The sequence below is a fragment of the Mytilus californianus genome, unplaced genomic scaffold (genome assembly GCF_021869535.1).
Source record: "Mytilus californianus isolate M0D057914Y unplaced genomic scaffold, xbMytCali1.0.p SCAF_5, whole genome shotgun sequence".
Lineage (NCBI taxonomy): Eukaryota > Metazoa > Mollusca > Bivalvia > Mytilida > Mytilidae > Mytilus > Mytilus californianus.
This window is the reverse complement of record NW_026262701.1, coordinates 49,691,993-49,710,533: the sequence shown is the minus strand read 5'-3', so window position 1 is coordinate 49,710,533 and position 18,541 is coordinate 49,691,993. Positions and strand designations below refer to the sequence as shown.

Here is an 18,541-nt window from a genome sequence, read left to right as displayed (position 1 = left end):
CGGCTGCGTTAGCTAACTTCTTAAAAGCTTTATATTTTAGAAGGTGGAAGGTCTGGATGCTTCATACTTTGTATATGGATGCCTCATGTTACGAAGTTTCCGTCAGTCACATGTCCAATGTCCTTGACCTCATTTTCATGGTTCAGTGACTACTTGAAAAAAAAGTTCAGATTTTTTGTAATGTTAGATTCTCTCTTATTATAAGTAATAGGATAACTATATTTGGTATGTGCGTACCTTGCAAGGTCCTCATGCCCGTCAGACAGTTTTCACTTGACCTCAACCTCATTTCATGGATCAGTGAACAAGGTTAAGTTTTGGTGGTCAAGTCCATATCTCAGATACTATAAGCAATAGGTCTTGTATATTCGGTGTATGGAAGGACTGTAAGGTGTACATGTCCAACTGGCAGGTGTCATCTGACCTTGACCTCATTTTCATGGTTCAGTGGTTATAGTTAAGTTTTTGTGTTTTGGTCTGTTTTTCTTATACTGTATGCCATAGGTCTACTTTATTTGGTGTATGGAATGATTGTAAGGTGTACATGTCTAGCGGGCAGGTGTCATCTGACCTTGACCTCATTTTCATGGTTCAGTGGTCAAAGTTAGGTTTTTGAGTTTTGGTCTTTTTTTCTAATACTATATGCAATAGTTCAACTATATTTGGTATGTGCGTACCTTGCAAGGTCCTCATGCCCGTCAGACAGTTTTCACTTGACCTCGACCTCATTTTATGGATCAGTGAACAAGGTTAAGTTTTGGTGGTCAAGTCCATATCTCAGATACTATAAGCAATAGGTCTTGTATATTCGGTGTATGGAAGGACTGTAAGGTGTACATGTCCAACTGGCAGGTGTCATCTGACCTTGACCTCATTTTCATGGTTCAGTGGTTATAGTTAAGTTTTTGTGTTTTGGTCTGTTTTTCTTATACTGTATGCCATAGGTCTACTTTATTTGGTGTATGGAATGATTGTAAGGTGTACATGTCTAGCGGGCAGGTGTCATCTGACCTTGACCTCATTTTCATGGTTCAGTGGTCAAAGTTAGGTTTTTGAGTTTTGGTCTTTTTTTCTAATACTATATGCAATAGTTCAACTATATTTGGTATGTGCGTACCTTGCAAGGTCCTCATGCCCGTCAGACAGTTTTCACTTGACCTCGACCTCATTTTATGGATCAGTGAACAAGGTTAAGTTTTGGTGGTCAAGTCCATATCTCAGATACTATAAGCAATAGGTCTTGTATATTCGGTGTATGGAAGGACTGTAAGGTGTACATGTCCAACTGGCAGGTGTCATCTGACCTTGACCTCATTTTCATGGTTCAGTGGTTATAGTTAAGTTTTTGTGTTTTGGTCTGTTTTTCTTATACTGTATGCCATAGGTCTACTATATTTGGTGTATGGATGATTGTAAGGTGTACATGTCTAGCGGGCAGGTGTCATCTGACCATGACCTCATTTTCATGGTTCAGTGGTCAAAGTTAAGTTTTTTGAGTTTTGGTCTTTTTTTCTAATACTATATGCAATAGTTCAACTATATTTGGTGTATGGAAATATTTTATGATCTATTTGGCAGTCACGCAGGTTTTATTTGACCTTGACCTCATTTTCAAGGTTCATTGCTCAGTGTTAAGTTTTTGTGTTTTGGTCTGTTTTTCTTAAACTATAAGCAATAGGTCAACTATATTTGTTGTATGGAAGAATTGTTAGCTGTACATGCCTGCCTAGCATGGTTCATCTGACCTTGACCTCATTTTCATGGTTCATTGGTCAATGTTTAGTTTACTTGGTTAATGTTAAGTTTATGTGACAGTTGTAATAAAGCTTTATATTTAGGACTATCAACATAATATCAATGATTAGTAAAGAAGGCGAGACATTTCAGCGTGTGCACTCTTGTGTAAAATAAGCATAATTACTGGTTTGCATCATTCTCTATTGAAAAAAATGTAATCTGTGGCTTCATTATTATTGATAGGATACCAATCTTAGGTGAAAGTAAACAATTAATTTAAATGTTCAACGAAGTACAAATTTTTTTCATATGGTTGTCTGCAAACTTTTGCAAAACCACAAAATCAAACATCCTTGGTAATACAATCTAAGATTATGTATTATGGTATACCGTTGTCCGACCGTCCAAATGTCATCAACACTGCCAACAATAACTCAAAAACACTTTCACCAATTGTGATGAAACTTTGGTGAATTGTTTATATCTTTTGACATAAGTTCCCTTTTAATTTTTATAAATTTTTGATTTTACTTTTCCGAGTTAGGAAATTTTATTCATAGAAAGGGGCGATTTTCAGTTTTCAGAAAATAATATAAACACTTTGAGCAGTTTTCATGAAACTATTGTGACCTGTTTATAAGCTCCTTTTTGTTTTTTTTATAAATTTCTGATATGACATTGCAAAGTTATGGAACTTTTTTATTTAAAAATCAAAACTAAAATGGTGACATGCGTATCATGCGCTCATGGCGCAGCTCTATATTTGTAAATTCAAGAAAATTGGTACCCAGGAAATAAATATGAATCCAACAGTACATGCATTTGCCACTATATTTCCATTGCCTTTTTATGTTTGCATGTACACGTAAAGTACTAGTAACTAACTCTTCATGATTTTCCAGGTTTAAAAATTATAGTTGTTTTATTTCTTACTATACACAGGTATTCATCTGTAGAGTTTGGAAGAACTGGTGGATCTAGGAAGAGGATCAGTTACTCTGATAGAGATAAGGCTCCTACCCCTCCACCTGGTACTTCTCAACAACAGTTTGGTAGGTACTGTGTGTTACACCATCTCTCCACAATTCTGATAGAGATAAGACTCCTACCCCTCCACCTGGTACTTCTCAACAACAGTTTGGTAGGTACTGTGTGTTACACCATCTCTCCACAACTCTGATAGAGATAAGACTCTTACCCCTCCACCTGGTACTTCTCAACAACAGTTTGGTAGGTACTGTGTGTTACACCATCTCTCCACAACTCTGATAGAGATAAGACTCCTACCCCTCCACCTGGTACTTCTCAACAACAGTTTGGTAGGTACTGTGTGTTACACCATCTCTCCACAATTCTGATAGAGATAAGACTCCTACCCCTCCACCTGGTACTTCTCAACAACAGTTTGGTAGGTACTGTGTGTTACACCATCTCTCCACCACTCTGATAGAGATAAGACTCTTACCCCTCCACCTGGTACTTCTCAACAACAGTTTGGTAGGTACTGTGTGTTACACCATCTCTCCACAATTCTGATAGAGATAAGACTCCTACCCCTCCACCTGGTACTTCTCAACAACAGTTTGGTAGGTACTGTGTGTTACACCATCTCTCCACCACTCTGATAGAGATAAGACTCTTACCCCTCCACCTGGTACTTCTCAACAACAGTTTGGTAGGTACTGTGTGTTACACCATCTCTCCACAATTCTGATAGAGATAAGACTCCTACCCCTCCACCTGGTACTTCTCAACAACAGTTTGGTAGGTACTGTGTGTTACACCATCTCTCCACCACTCTGATAGAGATAAGACTCTTACCCCTCCACCTGGTACTTCTCAACAACAGTTTGGTAGGTACTGTGTGTTACACCATCTCTCCACAATTCTGATAGAGATAAGACTCCTACCCCTCCACCTGGTACTTCTCAACAACAGTTTGGTGGGTACTGTGTGTTACACCATCTCTCCACCACTCTGATAGAGATAAGACTCTTACCCCTCCACCTGGTACTTCTCAACAACAGTTTGGTAGGTACTGTGTGTTACACCATCTCTCCACCACTCTGATAGAGATAAGACTCTTACCCCTCCACCTGGTACTTCTCAACAACAGTTTGGTAGGTACTGTGTGTTACACAATCTCTCCACCACTCTGATAGAGATAAGACTCCTACCCCTCCACCTGGTACTTCTCAACAACAGTTTGGTTGGTACTGTGTGTTACACAATCTCTCCACCACTCTGATAGAAATAAGGCTCCTACCCCTCCACCTGGTACTTCTCAACAACAGTTTGGTAGGTACTGTGTGTTACACAATCTCTCCACAACTCTGATAGAAATCAGACTCTTACCCCTCCACCTGGTACTTCTCAACAACAGTTTGGTAGGTACTGTGTGTTACACCATCTCTCCACAATTCTGATAGAGATAAGACTCCTACCCCTCCACCTGGTACTTCTCAACAACAGTTTGGTAGGTACTGTATGTACACAATCTCTCCACCACTCTGATAGAGATAAGACTCCTTCCCCTCCACCTGGTACTTCTCAACAACAGTTTGGTAGGTACTGTGTGTTACACAATCTCTCCACCACTCTGATAGAGATAAGATTCCTTCCCCTCCACCTGATACTTCTCAACAACAGTTTGGTGGGTACTGTGTGTTACACCATCTCTCCACCACTCTGATAGAGATAAGACTCCTACCCCTCCACCTGGTACTTCTCAACAACAGTTTGGTTGGTACTGTGTGTTACACAATCTCTCCACCACTCTGATAGAAATAAGGCTCCTACCCCTCCACCTGGTACTTCTCAACAACAGTTTGGTAGGTACTGTGTGTTACACAATCTCTCCACAACTCTGATAGAAATCAGACTCTTACCCCTCCACCTGGTACTTCTCAACAACAGTTTGGTAGGTACTGTGTGTTACACCATCTCTCCACAATTCTGATAGAGATAAGACTCCTACCCCTCCACCTGGTTGCATCAGTTTTCCTATCGAAGGTCGGTGGTTTTCCCCCGGCACTCCTGCTTCCTCCACAAATAAAAACTGGCCGCCACGAAATATCTCAAAAGCGGTGCTTAAAAGTGGCGTTAAAACACCAAAAATCAAATCAAATCTACTGAAGAGTTTAAGATTTCATACTCTTGCACTTAACAACCCTTGTAAGAGACTGGAAATCCTCTACTGGAGAGTATTATATGTCCTTCTCTTGCACTTGATAACCCATAGAAGAGACTGGAAATCTTTTACTTTTGAATCTTAGATTTCCTACTCTTGCACTTGACAACCCTTGTAAGAGACAGGAAAACTTTTACTTGAGAGTTTTAGATTTCCTACTTTTGCACTTGACAATCCCTAGAAGAGACTGGAAATCTTTTACTTTAGAGTTTTAGATTTCTTACTCTAGCACTTGACAACCCCTGTAAGAGACGGGAAATCCTCTACTTGAGAGTTTTAGATTTCCTTCTCTTCCACTTGACAACCCCTAGAAGGGACTGGAAATCTTCTACTTGAGAGTTTTAGATTTCCTACTCTTGCACTTGACAACCCTTGTAAGAAACAGGAAATCTTTTACTTGAGAGCTTTAGATTTTCTACACTTACACTTGACAACCCCTGTAAGAGACAGGAAATAATCTACTTGAGAGTCTTAGATTTCCCACTCTTGCACTTGACAGCCCTTGTAAGAGACATGAAATCCTCTACTGGAGAGTTTTAGATTTTCTACTCTTCAACTTGACAGCTCCTAGAAGAGAATGGAAATCTTCTACTTTTGAGTCTTATATTTCCTACTCTTGCACTTGACAACCCTTGTAAGAGACTGGGGATCCTCTTTTTGAGAGTTTTAGATTTCCTGCTCTTGCATTTGACAACTCTTGTAAGAGACTGGAAATCCTCTACTGGAGAGCATTGCATTTCTTACTCTTGCATTTGACAACCCCTGTGAGAGACTGGAAAACTTCTACTTAAGGGTATTAGATTTCCTAATCTTGCACTTGACAACCCCTGTACTAGACTTGAAATCCTCTTCTTGAGAGTTTTAGATTTTCTACTCTTGCACTTGACAACCCTTGTAAGAGACTGGAAATCTTCCACTTTTGAGTCTTAGATTTCCTACTCTTGCACTTGACAACCCTTGTAAGAGACTGGAGATCCTCTTTTTGAGAGTTTTAGATTTTCTACTCTTGCACTTGACATCTCTTGTAAGAGACTGGAAATCCTCTACTGGAGAGCATTACATTTCTAACTCTTGCATTTGAGAACCCCTAGAAGAGACTGGAAATCTTTTACTTTTGAGTCTTATATTTCCTACTCTTGCACTTGACAACCCTTGTAAGAGACTGGGGATCCTCTTTTTGAGAGTTTTAGATTTCCTGCTCTTGCATTTGACAACTCTTGTAAGAGACTGGAAATCCTCTACTGGAGAGCATTGCATTTCTTACTCTTGCATTTGACAACCCCTGTGAGAGACTGGAAAACTTCTACTTAAGGGTATTAGATTTCCTAATCTTGCGCTTGGCAACCACTGTAGGAGACAGGAAATCCTCTACTTGAGAGTTTTATATTTCCTGGTCTTGCATTTGACAACTCTTGTAAGAGACTGGAAATCCTCTACTGGAGAATATTAGATTTCCTACTCTTGCACTTGACGACCCCTAGAAGATACTAGAAATCTTCTACTTTTGAATCTTAGATTTCCTACTCTTGCACTTGACAACCCCTGTACTAGACTGGAAATCCTCTTCTTGAGAGTTTTAGATTTTCTAAGCTTGCACTTGACAACCCTTGTAAGAGACTGGAGATCCTCTTTTTGAGAGTTTTAGATTTCCTACTCGTGCACTTGACAACCCTTGTAAGAGACTGGAGAACTTCTACTTGAGAGTTTAAGATTTCCTACTCCTGCACTTAATAACCCTTGTAAGAGACAAGAAATCTTTTACCTGAGAGTTTTAGATTTCCTTCTCTTCCACTTGACAACCCCTGGAAGAGACTGGAAATCTTCTACTTGAGAGTTTTAGATTTCCTACTCTTTGCACTTGACAACCCTTGTAAGAGACAGGAAATCCTTTACTTGAGAGTTTAAGATTTCCTACCTTTAAACTTGACAACCCTTGTAAGAGACAGGCACTCCTCTACTTGAAAGTTTTAGATTTCCTACACTTACACTTGACAACCCCTGTAAGAGACAGGAATTCCTCTACTTAAAGAGTTTGAGATTTCCTACTCTTGCCCTTGACAACTCCTAGAACAGACTGGAAATCTTCTACTTGAGAGTTTAAGATTTTCTACTCATGCTTTTGACAACTCTTGAAAGACTGGAAATTCTCTACTGGAGAATTTTTCGATATACTCTTCTTGCACTTGACAACCCCTGTACTAGACTGGAAATCCTCTTCTTGAGAGTTTGAGATTTTCTACTCTTCCACTTGACAACCCTTGAAAAAGACTGGAAATCTTCTACTTTGAGTCTTAGATTGCCTACTCTTGCATTTGACAACCCATGTAAGAGACTGGAAATCTTATTCTTTAGGGTATTAGCTTTCCTAATCTTGCACTTGACAAGCTCTGTATGAGACAGGTAATCCTCTACTTGAGAGTTTTAGATTTCCTACTCTTGCACATAACAAACCCTTGTAAGAGACAGGAATCCTCTACTTTGCAGTTTTAGATTTCCTACTCTTTGCACTTGACAGCCCCTAGAAGAGACTGGAAATCTTCTACTTTTGAGTTTTAGATTTTCTACTCTTGCACTTGACAACCCTTGTAAGAGACTGGAGATCCTCTTTTTGAGAGTTTTAGATTTCCTACTCTAGCACTTGAAAACCCTTGCAAGAGACTGGAGATCTTCTACTTTTGAGTCTTATATTTTCTACTCTTGCACTTGACATCCCCTAGAAGAGACTGGAAATCTTCTACTTGAGAGTTTAAGATTTTCTACTCATGCTTTTGACAACTCTTGAAAGACTGGAAATTCTCTACTGGAGAATTTTTCGATATACTCTTCTTGCACTTGACAACCCCTGTAATAGACTGGAAATCCTCTACTTGAAAGTTTTCAATTTCCTTCTCTTGCACATAACAATCCCCCTTAGAGACTAGAAATCTTTTACTTAAGAGTTTTAGATTTCCTCTTCTTGCAGTCAACAACTCCTGTAGGCAACTGGAAATTCTTTACTGGAGAGTTTTCGATATACTCTTCTTGCACTTGACAACCCATGTTAGAGACTGGAAATCCTCTACTGGAGAGTTTTAGATTTCCCCCTCTTGCACTTGACAACCCATCAGATTGGAAATCCTCTTATTTTGTGTCTAAGATTTCTTAGTTTTGCACTCTTTCTGATTTTAAATTATTAATGTCTAGTAACTGTTCCACTTTGTCCATCATTCCATCGATATTTTCATAACACATAGACGTACCTAGTTTGTGTCATGTGTAGCTCCAGCATATCTCCTTCAATGTTTTTATACGACCACAAAAATTTTAGCGGTCTTATATTGGTATGACGTTGGCGTCGTCGTCCAAAGACACATTGGTTTTCGCACTCTAACTTTAGTTTAGGTGAATTGATCTCTTTGAAATTTTACCATAAGGTTAAATACCACAAAAGGAAGGTTGGGATTGATTTTGGGGGTTATGGTACCAAAAGTTAAGGAATTAGGGGCCAAAAAGGGGCCAAAAATAAGCATTTTCTAGTTTCGAGACAATGACTTTGGAACAGTGTATAGATATCTCTTAAATTATACTACAAGTTTCCATACCACAAAGGGATTGTTAGGATTTGCTTTGGGGGGTTATGGCTCAAACCGTTTAGGAATTAAGGGCAAAAAAGGGGGAAAAACAAGGTTGTCCTGGTTAATGGACAAATACTTTAGTACAAAACATAATTTAAAGCAGTGTAAGGGAGATAAATCAAATACATCATTGAAATTACCTCCCTTACACTGCTTTTAAATTATGTATAAAGTAATGGTTAATGAACAATTAAGGTAATTTAAAACAGTGTAAGGGAGGTAATCCAAATACAACGTTTTGGTTACTTCCCTTACACTGCTTTTAAATTATGTTTAAAGAAATGCATATTTATAAAGGAAGATCAGTAAAAATATCTGCAAATGTTGCATCTTTTTTTTTTACAAAAAATCCATATGAAAGATTTGACACTATATTTTAAATTCTATTATAAAACAGATTAAGTTAGCACTATGGTAAATTTAAATGGGTAATTATGGTTGCAAACTCCATTGGAAATTTGAATTGAGATTATGACCATATCTTGAGGGAAAGATTTTTTTGGGGGAAAAAAAGGGAGGGGGGTAAAAAGAAATTGTGGGGGGTCAATTTTTTCTCATTTCAGATTTCAGAAATTGAAAAGAATTATTCTTCAAATATTATTTTTTTTCAAATTTCAAATATTGAAAAATTTCGAAGAAGTAATCTTTAATTGCACAGTATGGCGCATTAGATTTGTAAAATCTTTGACCACATTTATTTATTTGTTATGCCGAATCTAACCGTGTATTTAGATTTTTAATTTTGGGTCCAGTTTTCAAATTGGTCTACATTAAGGTCCAAAGGGTCCAAAATTAAACTTTGTTTGATTTTAACAAAAATTGAATATATATGGGGTTCTTTGATATGCTGAATCTAAACATGTATTTAGATTTTTGATTTTTGGCCCAGTTTTCAAGTTGGTCCAAATTGGGGTCCAAAATTAAACGTTGTTTGATTTCAACAAAAATTGAATATATGGGGTTCTTTGATATGCTGAATCTAACCATGTATTTAGATTTTTTATTTGTGGACCCCGCTATCAAATTGGTTCATATTGAGGTCAAAAGGGTCCAAAATTAAACTTCGTTTGATTTCATCAAAAATTGAATTATTGGGGTTCTTTGATATGCTGAATCTAAACATGTGTTTAGATTTTTAATTTTGGGTCCTGTTATTTAAATTGGTCTACATTAAGGTCCAAAGGGTCCAAAATTAAAATTAGTTTGATTTTAACAAAAATTGAATTCTTGGGATTCTTTGATATGCTGAATCTAAACATGTGTTTAGATTTTTGATTTTGGGCCCAGTTTTCAAGTTGGTCCAAGTTGGGGTCCAAAATTAAACTTTTTTTATTTCAACAAAAATTGAATATATGGGGTTCTTTGATATGCTGAATCTAACCATGTATTTAGATTTTTTTATTTGTGGGCCCCGCTATCAAATTGGTTCATATTGAGGTCAAAAGGGTCCTAAATTAAACTTTGTTTGAATTCATTCAAAAATTGAATTATTGGGGTTCTTTGATATGCCAAATCTAACTGTGTTTTTTAGATTTTTAATTTTTGGTCCTGTTTTTTAAATTGGTCTACATTAAGGTCCAAAGGGTCCAAAATTAAACTTAGTTTGATTTTAACAAAAATTGAATTCTTGGGATTCTTTGATATGCTGAATCTAAACATGTGTTTAGATTTTTGATTATGGGCCCAGTTTTCAAGTTTGTCCAAGTTGGGGTCCGAAATTAAACTTTGTTTGATTTCAACAAAAATTGAATATATGGGGTTCTTTGATATGCTGAATCTAACCATATATTTTGATTTTGGACATTGGACCATAATAGGTAAATTAAAAAAATTTCAAGTTCTTAGACCACATTCTTTCTGTGTCAGAAACCTATGCTGTGTCAAATATTTAATCACAATCCAAATTCAGAGCTGTATCAAGCTTGAATGTTGTGTCCATACTTGCCCCAACTGTTCAGGGTTCGACCTCTGCGGTCGTATCAAGCTGCGCCCAGCGAAGCATTTTATTTAAACTTTGCACAGTGATTGCACACAGATTGAAGATGTGCATCTCTTCTAATAGACAGATTTGAATTATTATTTCTCAGGTTTCCTGTGTGTTGAACATCATATTTTTATGCTCTCGCCGTAGTGGAGGGGGCATTAAGTTCTACCCTTGTCCATCTGAAGTCCATTCATATGTTCCAAAAATTGGTTTCTGTTCTCTAACTTAAGTTTGCCACAACCAAATATTACAAAACTTATATTCAATACTCGTTACAACAAAACACAGATCAAATTTGAATTTGGGTGGTGTCACTTTTACCGTTCTAGAGTTATGCCCTTTACAAATGAAAAAATCGCTGAATTTTTCATTTCCGTTCTCTAACTTAAGTTTGCCTCAACCAAATGTTATAAAACTTATACACAATGCTTATTACCACAAAACAAGATCAAGTTTAAATTAAGCTGACACCACTTTTACATTTCTAGAGTTATGCCCTTTTACAAATAGAAATATTGCTGAATTTTCATTTCCGTTCTTTTACTTAAGTTTGCCTCAACCAAATGTTATAAATCTTATACACAATGCTTATTACCACAAAACTTAGATCAAGTACGAATTTGGTAGCGTCACTTTTACCGCTCTTGAGTTATGTTCCTTTACAACATTATATGTAAGCAAGGGCATCATCTGTTTCCCATGGACACATTCTCCATTTTTTGTCGTATAATGCAATAATAAAGATTTATTTCTGTTATATCACATCTGATAAAGTGGGAAACAATTAGCAACAATTTCTACACTGTATCACTATTTTCCATTGGTTCACATTTTGGTATTTCAAACTTTATGTCCATTCTTTTTTTATCTGGTTTCAGAGTTATTTGTTGCAGTTAACCTATTAAATTCTGTTCTATAAATAGTATTTCCATGTTGTCACTTTTTGTCAACTTCTGAGTATTGACTTTGACTGTCAAGATGACCAAAACTGTCCAAGTATATAATCTTTTATGATTAAAAGACGACGTTTTGTATATACCAATGAGACAGCAACCTAAGAACAAAAATAAACAAAATACATAAAGTTGGTGTCATACAGTCTTCACCAATATGTGTCAAGCTCTAAATTGTCCTGAGTCTATAAAAGAAGTGAATAAATTTAATAGAATCAAAGAATTGCCAGCAAAATTTATTTTCTAATTAAAGAAAATGACCAGCATTAAGATTTGATATGCAACAACTATTGACAGTGTTAGTAGTTGTATCACTATGTCCAGAGATTTTGCCAGCGTTCATCTTCTTTTTTTTGTCGGAAATGACAAAAGTTTTTCTGATTAATTTCCTCACTTAAATTGGTAAATGTAATAAAATAAATTGTACGTAATTTAACTGGCAACAAGTTTATGAGAATTTTCCGAGCCCAAGCTTATCAACAGTCATCACATGTGTTATAATTTGTTGTTACAGGTAATCCGCTTATCTGATGGGTCATTAATGATCATCAAAATTTATTCATACAAATAGAATCGGTCAGTCAGCATTTGTCATTTCTAATTCAAGAAATTTTTCATATGACCACAAAATTTGAAACGTTTACTGTAGTTAAATGATGAAAACTTGATAGACAGAAAGACGAAAAATGTAATGAATTTATTAAAATATAATATTGTTTAACTTGATACCTGTTAAAAATGTTAAATTCACACGAAGTAAAGAGGGTCTTGGTAGGGGGTTGGTGTAGGGAGCTTAGGTCATCATTTTCTGTATTTTCCATTTTTTATACAAATTTTCTCTATTCTGTATATTTCAGCACCCATTATTCTCTCATCTTCATTTTTTGACCATTTTTCTCTGTTCTTAGTTTTAAACATTTTCTTTATTCTATAAAGTCAACATTATACACTACTTTACAAAAATCACCTTCAGATTGGCAGGAATTACAAATAAAGTCTATTAACTATAGCATATACAAACCATAAGCTAGATATAATGACGGGAACATTGACCAATAGAATCATTGTATATTAGTCACATTAGTCCCTGTTTTGAGATATAACAATCAAAACGAAAACAATATGTATCTTTTAAAGAAAAACAGCTGTTTTGTTTCAATCTCTTTTGTTATATTTTTATTTGTTTACTAATAAAATGCTGAAAAAGAAAATGAAAGAATACATGTTTTTTCATCTATTTTACCCTTGGCAATAACTACCTTAGTCATAACATGTGAAGCTGTTACCCAATAATGGACGTTTTTTTTATCACAAAAACAATTAATCCTAATTGAAACCCCTCTATGTCATAATCTAAATGTTAGTCTGATTTTATATTCTAGTGCCAAACAAATCCACTGACTATCCACATTGGGTGGCATGATCAGATTTAGAAATCGGACAAAATTTCATGAAAACTAGACGACTTTATTTGTAATTCCTGCCGATCTGAAGCTGATTTTTGGTATAGTAGTGTATAATGTTGACTTACGGTTTTTGTTCCGGTTTTCCATCTTTTGACGAATTACAGCTGACCTTTTTGTGACAAATCTACTTATTGTCTGGGTCAGCCTATGTCAAATTTCTATAACTTGTTTACATTTTAGATGCAGATAACGAATACCGGGTCCTTGATCCGGAAGCTGTAAAAAGGGAAGCAGAGTTAAGTGCATTATATGCCACACCCAATAAAGATCGTAAAAGACAGGTAATATATCAAATGTCTTCTAAAGTTTGATAGTATTCTGCTAAAAATAATTTATTTGTAAATCTTTGCTTCTTCAATACTGGCTTTAGTGTATGATTGATTGCAATGCTTTTTTAGCTGAGAGATGGAGTATATATTGTAATCCTACTCTTTTAAGCTTTCATGAATTGTTTTATTTTTTTGGTGCATTTTATCAAATAAAAATTTTGCATGACTTTAGATTAGATTTTTATAAATGTAAGTTATGTTGTAACATTTTAGTCGCAGACAGTTAATGGGCAGCAATCATTACAACACACAGGGCAGAGAGTTAGAGCTGAGATGAAACGCTACCATGACATGGAACAAGAAGATACTGATAATGAAGTAGAAGATATCGTAAGTTAGGAGGAAGGGATCAAATCACTGTTATCTTGACCAAAAAAATATGTCAATTTCATACTCTTACAATGATATTCTCTAAAATCAAAATGGGGCTACATTAAGGGGTTCTAAGAAGTTTTTTCATAGTTCAGGAATACAATATGTTTTTAATTGTCTCTATGCATTTAGTTATGATTGTATATTGTTTTATGCCCATCCCGAACCTTGATATGAAAATAACATTCTCATCCCATTCTTAATCTACTTTTATCCTTTCATCCAACAAACTGAGTGTAGCATTTCATTTACCCATCTGATTTAAGTTCTGCATGAAGAGATCCAGATCTAAGCAAATACAATTTATAGAAGAATGATCTTTGTCTGTTTATACATTATGTACTGAGTAAAAAAAGTTTAGCAACATATATTTTAATAATACTTACAAAGTTGCAAGAAAAAAAATCATTAATTAAGAATGGCATCTTATGGGCATTGTCTTGGACAAGTTCAAAAATCAGTGCCGATCAACAGTTTTTTTTGAGCCTTCGACTTTTGTTGAAAAAGCGAGACATAGCGATCCTACATTCTGTCGGTGTCGGCGTCGTCCACAAATATTCACTCTGTGGTTAAAGTTTTTGAAATTTTAATAACTTTCTTAAACTATCCTGGATTTCTACCAAACTTGGAAAGAAGCTTGTTTATGATCATAAGATAGTATCCAGAAGTAAATTTTGTAAAAAAAAAAATCCATTTTTTCCGTATTTTACTTATAAATGGACTTAGTTTTTCTGCCAGTTAACATTACATTCACTCTGTGGTTAAAGTTTTTAAAATTTTAACAACTTTCTTAAACTATCCTGGATTTGTACCACACTTGGACAGAAGCTTGTTTATGATCAAAAGCTAGTATCTAGAAGGAAATTTTGATAAAATTTTGTTCCATTTTTTCCGTATTTTACTTATAAATGGACTTAGTTTTTCTTCCAGTCAACATTACATACAGTCTGCAGTTTAAGTTTTTAAAACATTTATTAGATTCATAAATTATCCTGGATTTTTAAACGCCTGTTTACGGGACGTATTATGTTATACCTCTGTCCGTCCGTCGTCAACATGTCGGACATTAACTCAAGCACGCTTTAACCAATTTGCATAAAACTTTGGTGAATTGTTTATATCTATTGACGTGAGCTCCCTTTCGTTTTTTATAAATTTTAGATTTTACGTTTCCGAGTTATGGGGTTTTATTCATTAAAAAAAGGGGGATTTTCCAGTTTTCGGACAATAACTCAAGAATGCTTTCACCAACTTGCAAGAAATTGTGGTGAATTGTTTATATGTATTAACATGAGCTCCCTTTTGATTATTATATATTTTAGATTTTATGTTTCCGAGTTACAGGGTTTTATTCATAAAAAAGGGGGATTTTCCAGTTTTCTGACAAAAAATCAAAAATGCTTTCAGCAGTTCTTATGAAACTTTGGTGAATTGTTTATATCTATTGATGTAAGCTCCATTTAGAATTTTATAAATTTTACATTTTACATTTCTAAGTTGTGGGGTTTTATTCATTAAAAAAGAGACGATTTTCCAGTTTTCGAACAATAACTCAAAAATGCTGTCAGCAATTCTCATGAAACTTTGGTGAATTGTTTATATCTATTGATGTAAGCTCCCTTTACATTTTCATAAATTTCTAATATATGACATTGAGAATTAATTGAACTTTAATTGTTTATAATCTGACAACAGATTTACTAAGTATTGCGCAACAGCACAGTGTATTGCACAACAGCAAGAAATCTTTAATTGAAAATAAATTCAATTCATATAACCAATTTCAAGTTCCTTGACTACATTTATTCAGAAACCTATAATATGTCAAATATTTAATACAATCCAAATTCAGACCTGTATCAAGCTTGAATATTGTGTCCATTGTTGCCCCAACTGTTCAGGGTTGGACCTCTGTGGGCGTATCCAGCTGCGCTCAACGAAGCAGTTTATTACCAAACTTGGACAGAAACTACTTACAATCAAAAGATAGTATAGAGAGGAATATTTTTATTAATTTTTTTCCTCATTTTTGTTGAGCCTGCAATTAACAGCAAAAGTAGGCGAGACACTGGGTTCTAGGAAACCCTTACGAATTTTTTAAAAGAGTAATGCCACTTGGAAAGATTAATAATATGTAAAATTGCATTGTAAGTGCTCTCACGTGAACAGTTTTGTCAGATTTTATATAAATCATATCAAAGGTTTTTATTAGCAATGTCTTGAATAATTTTGAAAATCAGTGTCGATTCCAATATTTTTATGCCCAACTACGATAGTAGTAGGGGCATTATGTTTTTGGTCTGTACGTCCGTTCGTCTGTCCATCCATCTGTCCCGCTTCAGGTTTAAGTTTTTGGTCAAGGTAGTTTTTGATGAAGTTGAAGTCCAATCAACTTGAAACTTAGTACACACGTTCCCTTTGATATGATCTTTCTAATTTTAATGCCAAATTAGAGTTTTGACCCCAATTTCACGGTCCACTGAACATAGAAAATGATAGTGCGAGTGGGGCATCCGTGTACTATGGACACATTCTTGTTGAAACATGATATTTAAGATATTTGTTGCTAAACTTTTTTAGCTCACCTGGCCCAAAGGGCCAAGTGAGCTTTTCTCATCACTTGGCGTCCAGCGTCCGGCGTCGTCATCGTCTTCCGTCGTCGTTAACTTTTACAAAAATCTTCTCCTCTGAAACTACTTGGCCAAATTAAAACAAACTTTGCCACAATCATCATTGGGGGTATCTAGTTTAAAAAATGTGTCCGGTGACCCAGCCAACCAACCAAAATGGCCGCCATCGCTAAAAATAGAACATAGGGGTAAAATGTAGATTTTGGCTTATATCTCTGAAACCAAAGCATTTAGAGCAAATCTGACAGGATAAAATTGTTTATCAGGTCAAGATCTATCTGCCCTGAAATTTTCAGATGAATCTGTCAACCCGTTGTTGGGTTGCTGCCCCTGAATTGGTAATTTTAAGGAAATTTTGCCGTTTTTGGTTATTATCTTGAATATTATTATAGATAGAGATAAACTGTACACAGCAATAATGTTCAGCAAAGTAAGATCTACAAATAAGTCAACTTGACCAAAATGGTCAGTTGACCCCTTAAGGAGTTATTGCCCTTTATAGTAAATTTTTAACCATTTTTCGTAAATTTTTGTAATCTTTTACAAAAATCTTCTCCTCTGAAACTACTTAGACAAATTTAACCAAACTTGTCCACAATCATCATTAGGGTATCTAGTTTAAAAAATGTGTCCGATGACCCCTCCCAAGAAACAAGATGGCGGACATGGCTAAAAAATAGTACATAGAGAAAAAGGCAGTTTTTGGCTCATATCTCTGAAACCAAAGCCTTAAGAGCAAATCTGACAAGGATAAAATTGTTCATTAGGTCAAGATCTAACTTCCCTGAAATTTTCAGACCAATCAGGCAACACGTTGTTGGGTTGCTGCCCCTGAATTGGTAATTTTAAGAAAATTTTGCAGCTTTTGGTTATTATCTTGAATATTATTATAGATAGAGATAAACTGTAAACAGCAATAATGTACAGCAAAGTAAGATCTACAAATAAGTCACCACGACCAAAATTATCAATTGACCCCTTAAGGAGTTATTGCCCTTTATAGTCAATTTTTTACAATTTTCATAAATTTTGTAAATTTTTGTAAATTTTTACAAAATATTTTCCACTGTAACTACTGGGCCAAGTTCATTATAGATAGAGATAATTGTAAGCAGCAAGAATGTTCAGTAAAGTAAGATCTACAAACACATCACCATCACCAAAACACAATTTTGTCATGAATCCATCTGTGTCCTTTGTTTAATATGCACATAGACCAAGGTGAGCGACACAGGCTCTTTAGAGCCTCTAGTTTACTTGGTATATTTAGTTATTTTAAACATGAATGAAGGGCTTTGGTTAAGTTTTGTGTTAAGGTTCGACTACATATTAAAATAATTTTTTATCAGTTGATGCATAGTATGTAGTGATGAAGGAATGTACACACATTAGTTCACCCTGACCCATAAATGAGATTAACAATTTTGTTTTAACAATAACGAGCATGAAGGTTAGCACTTATTTACAAGGCTCCATTTCCCTCTATGTCAAATTAGGGTTTGGACCCATATTTTGCAGTTCACAACATATTGAAATGTGATACATGTAGTGCCAGTGGGGCTTGCAGGGGTCACCACACTTCAGAATTTTAGGGAGAAGTGACTTCTCCCTGGCAGCCAAAAGGGAGAAGTGAAGACCCAACAGGGATACTTCAGGGAGAAATGAAGGATCGAATTAATACTTTTTATGAATTAAATTTCCCAGTATCTATACCGTCTTGTAAATTTAAAGAATCTTTTGCTTGACAACTGTTAAAATGTTGATTGCCATGCCTTGTGGTCTGAATGAATTGATGAAAGAATTGAAAAATAATACAGTGATCAAATTTTGCTGCATCTCAAAGCCTTTTTCAAAACAGTCTGCATGGTTTTGCCCAAGATTATGCTGAAAGGACACATATTATTGTTCTTGATTCTGATTTTCTAAAAAATCAAAGGTGTAGGTTTGATACGTTTCTCAAATGGCCCCTACTTCTAGTTGAAGTTTCAAATTAGGATTTATTGACCAATATCACAATGAATCATACTAAAACAATGACTAGATAGGCAATATGTCTATTTTTTTTAAATTTACATATTAGTATTCTTTTCATGATGTCAAAAATAGCACAAATTTAGATTTTTCATGAAAATTCAACGAAAACCGGTCAATTTCCATCCATTTTTAGACTGGATAAATAGAGCGCATGCATCAACAAAAAGGATCTTTAACATAATGATTGTTATAAGATTTAAAATATCTGACTTAAATATTTAGTTTGTTGAAG

At 35.3% G+C, this 18,541-nt stretch overlaps 1 protein-coding gene across 2 annotated transcripts in view; it reads left to right on the top strand.

Annotated features, from left to right (window-relative positions):
- LOC127702400 (centrosomal protein of 89 kDa-like) overlaps positions 1-18,541 on the top strand; it is a 55,161-nt gene that overhangs the window by 10,594 nt on the left and 26,026 nt on the right. For both annotated transcript variants that reach the window (XM_052206599.1, XM_052206598.1), the window contains exons 3-5: positions 2,680-2,789; positions 13,125-13,225; positions 13,487-13,603. In XM_052206599.1, coding sequence (XP_052062559.1) covers positions 2,680-2,789; positions 13,125-13,225; positions 13,487-13,603 — 328 coding nt within the window. The remainder of the gene's footprint in view (positions 1-2,679; positions 2,790-13,124; positions 13,226-13,486; positions 13,604-18,541) is intronic.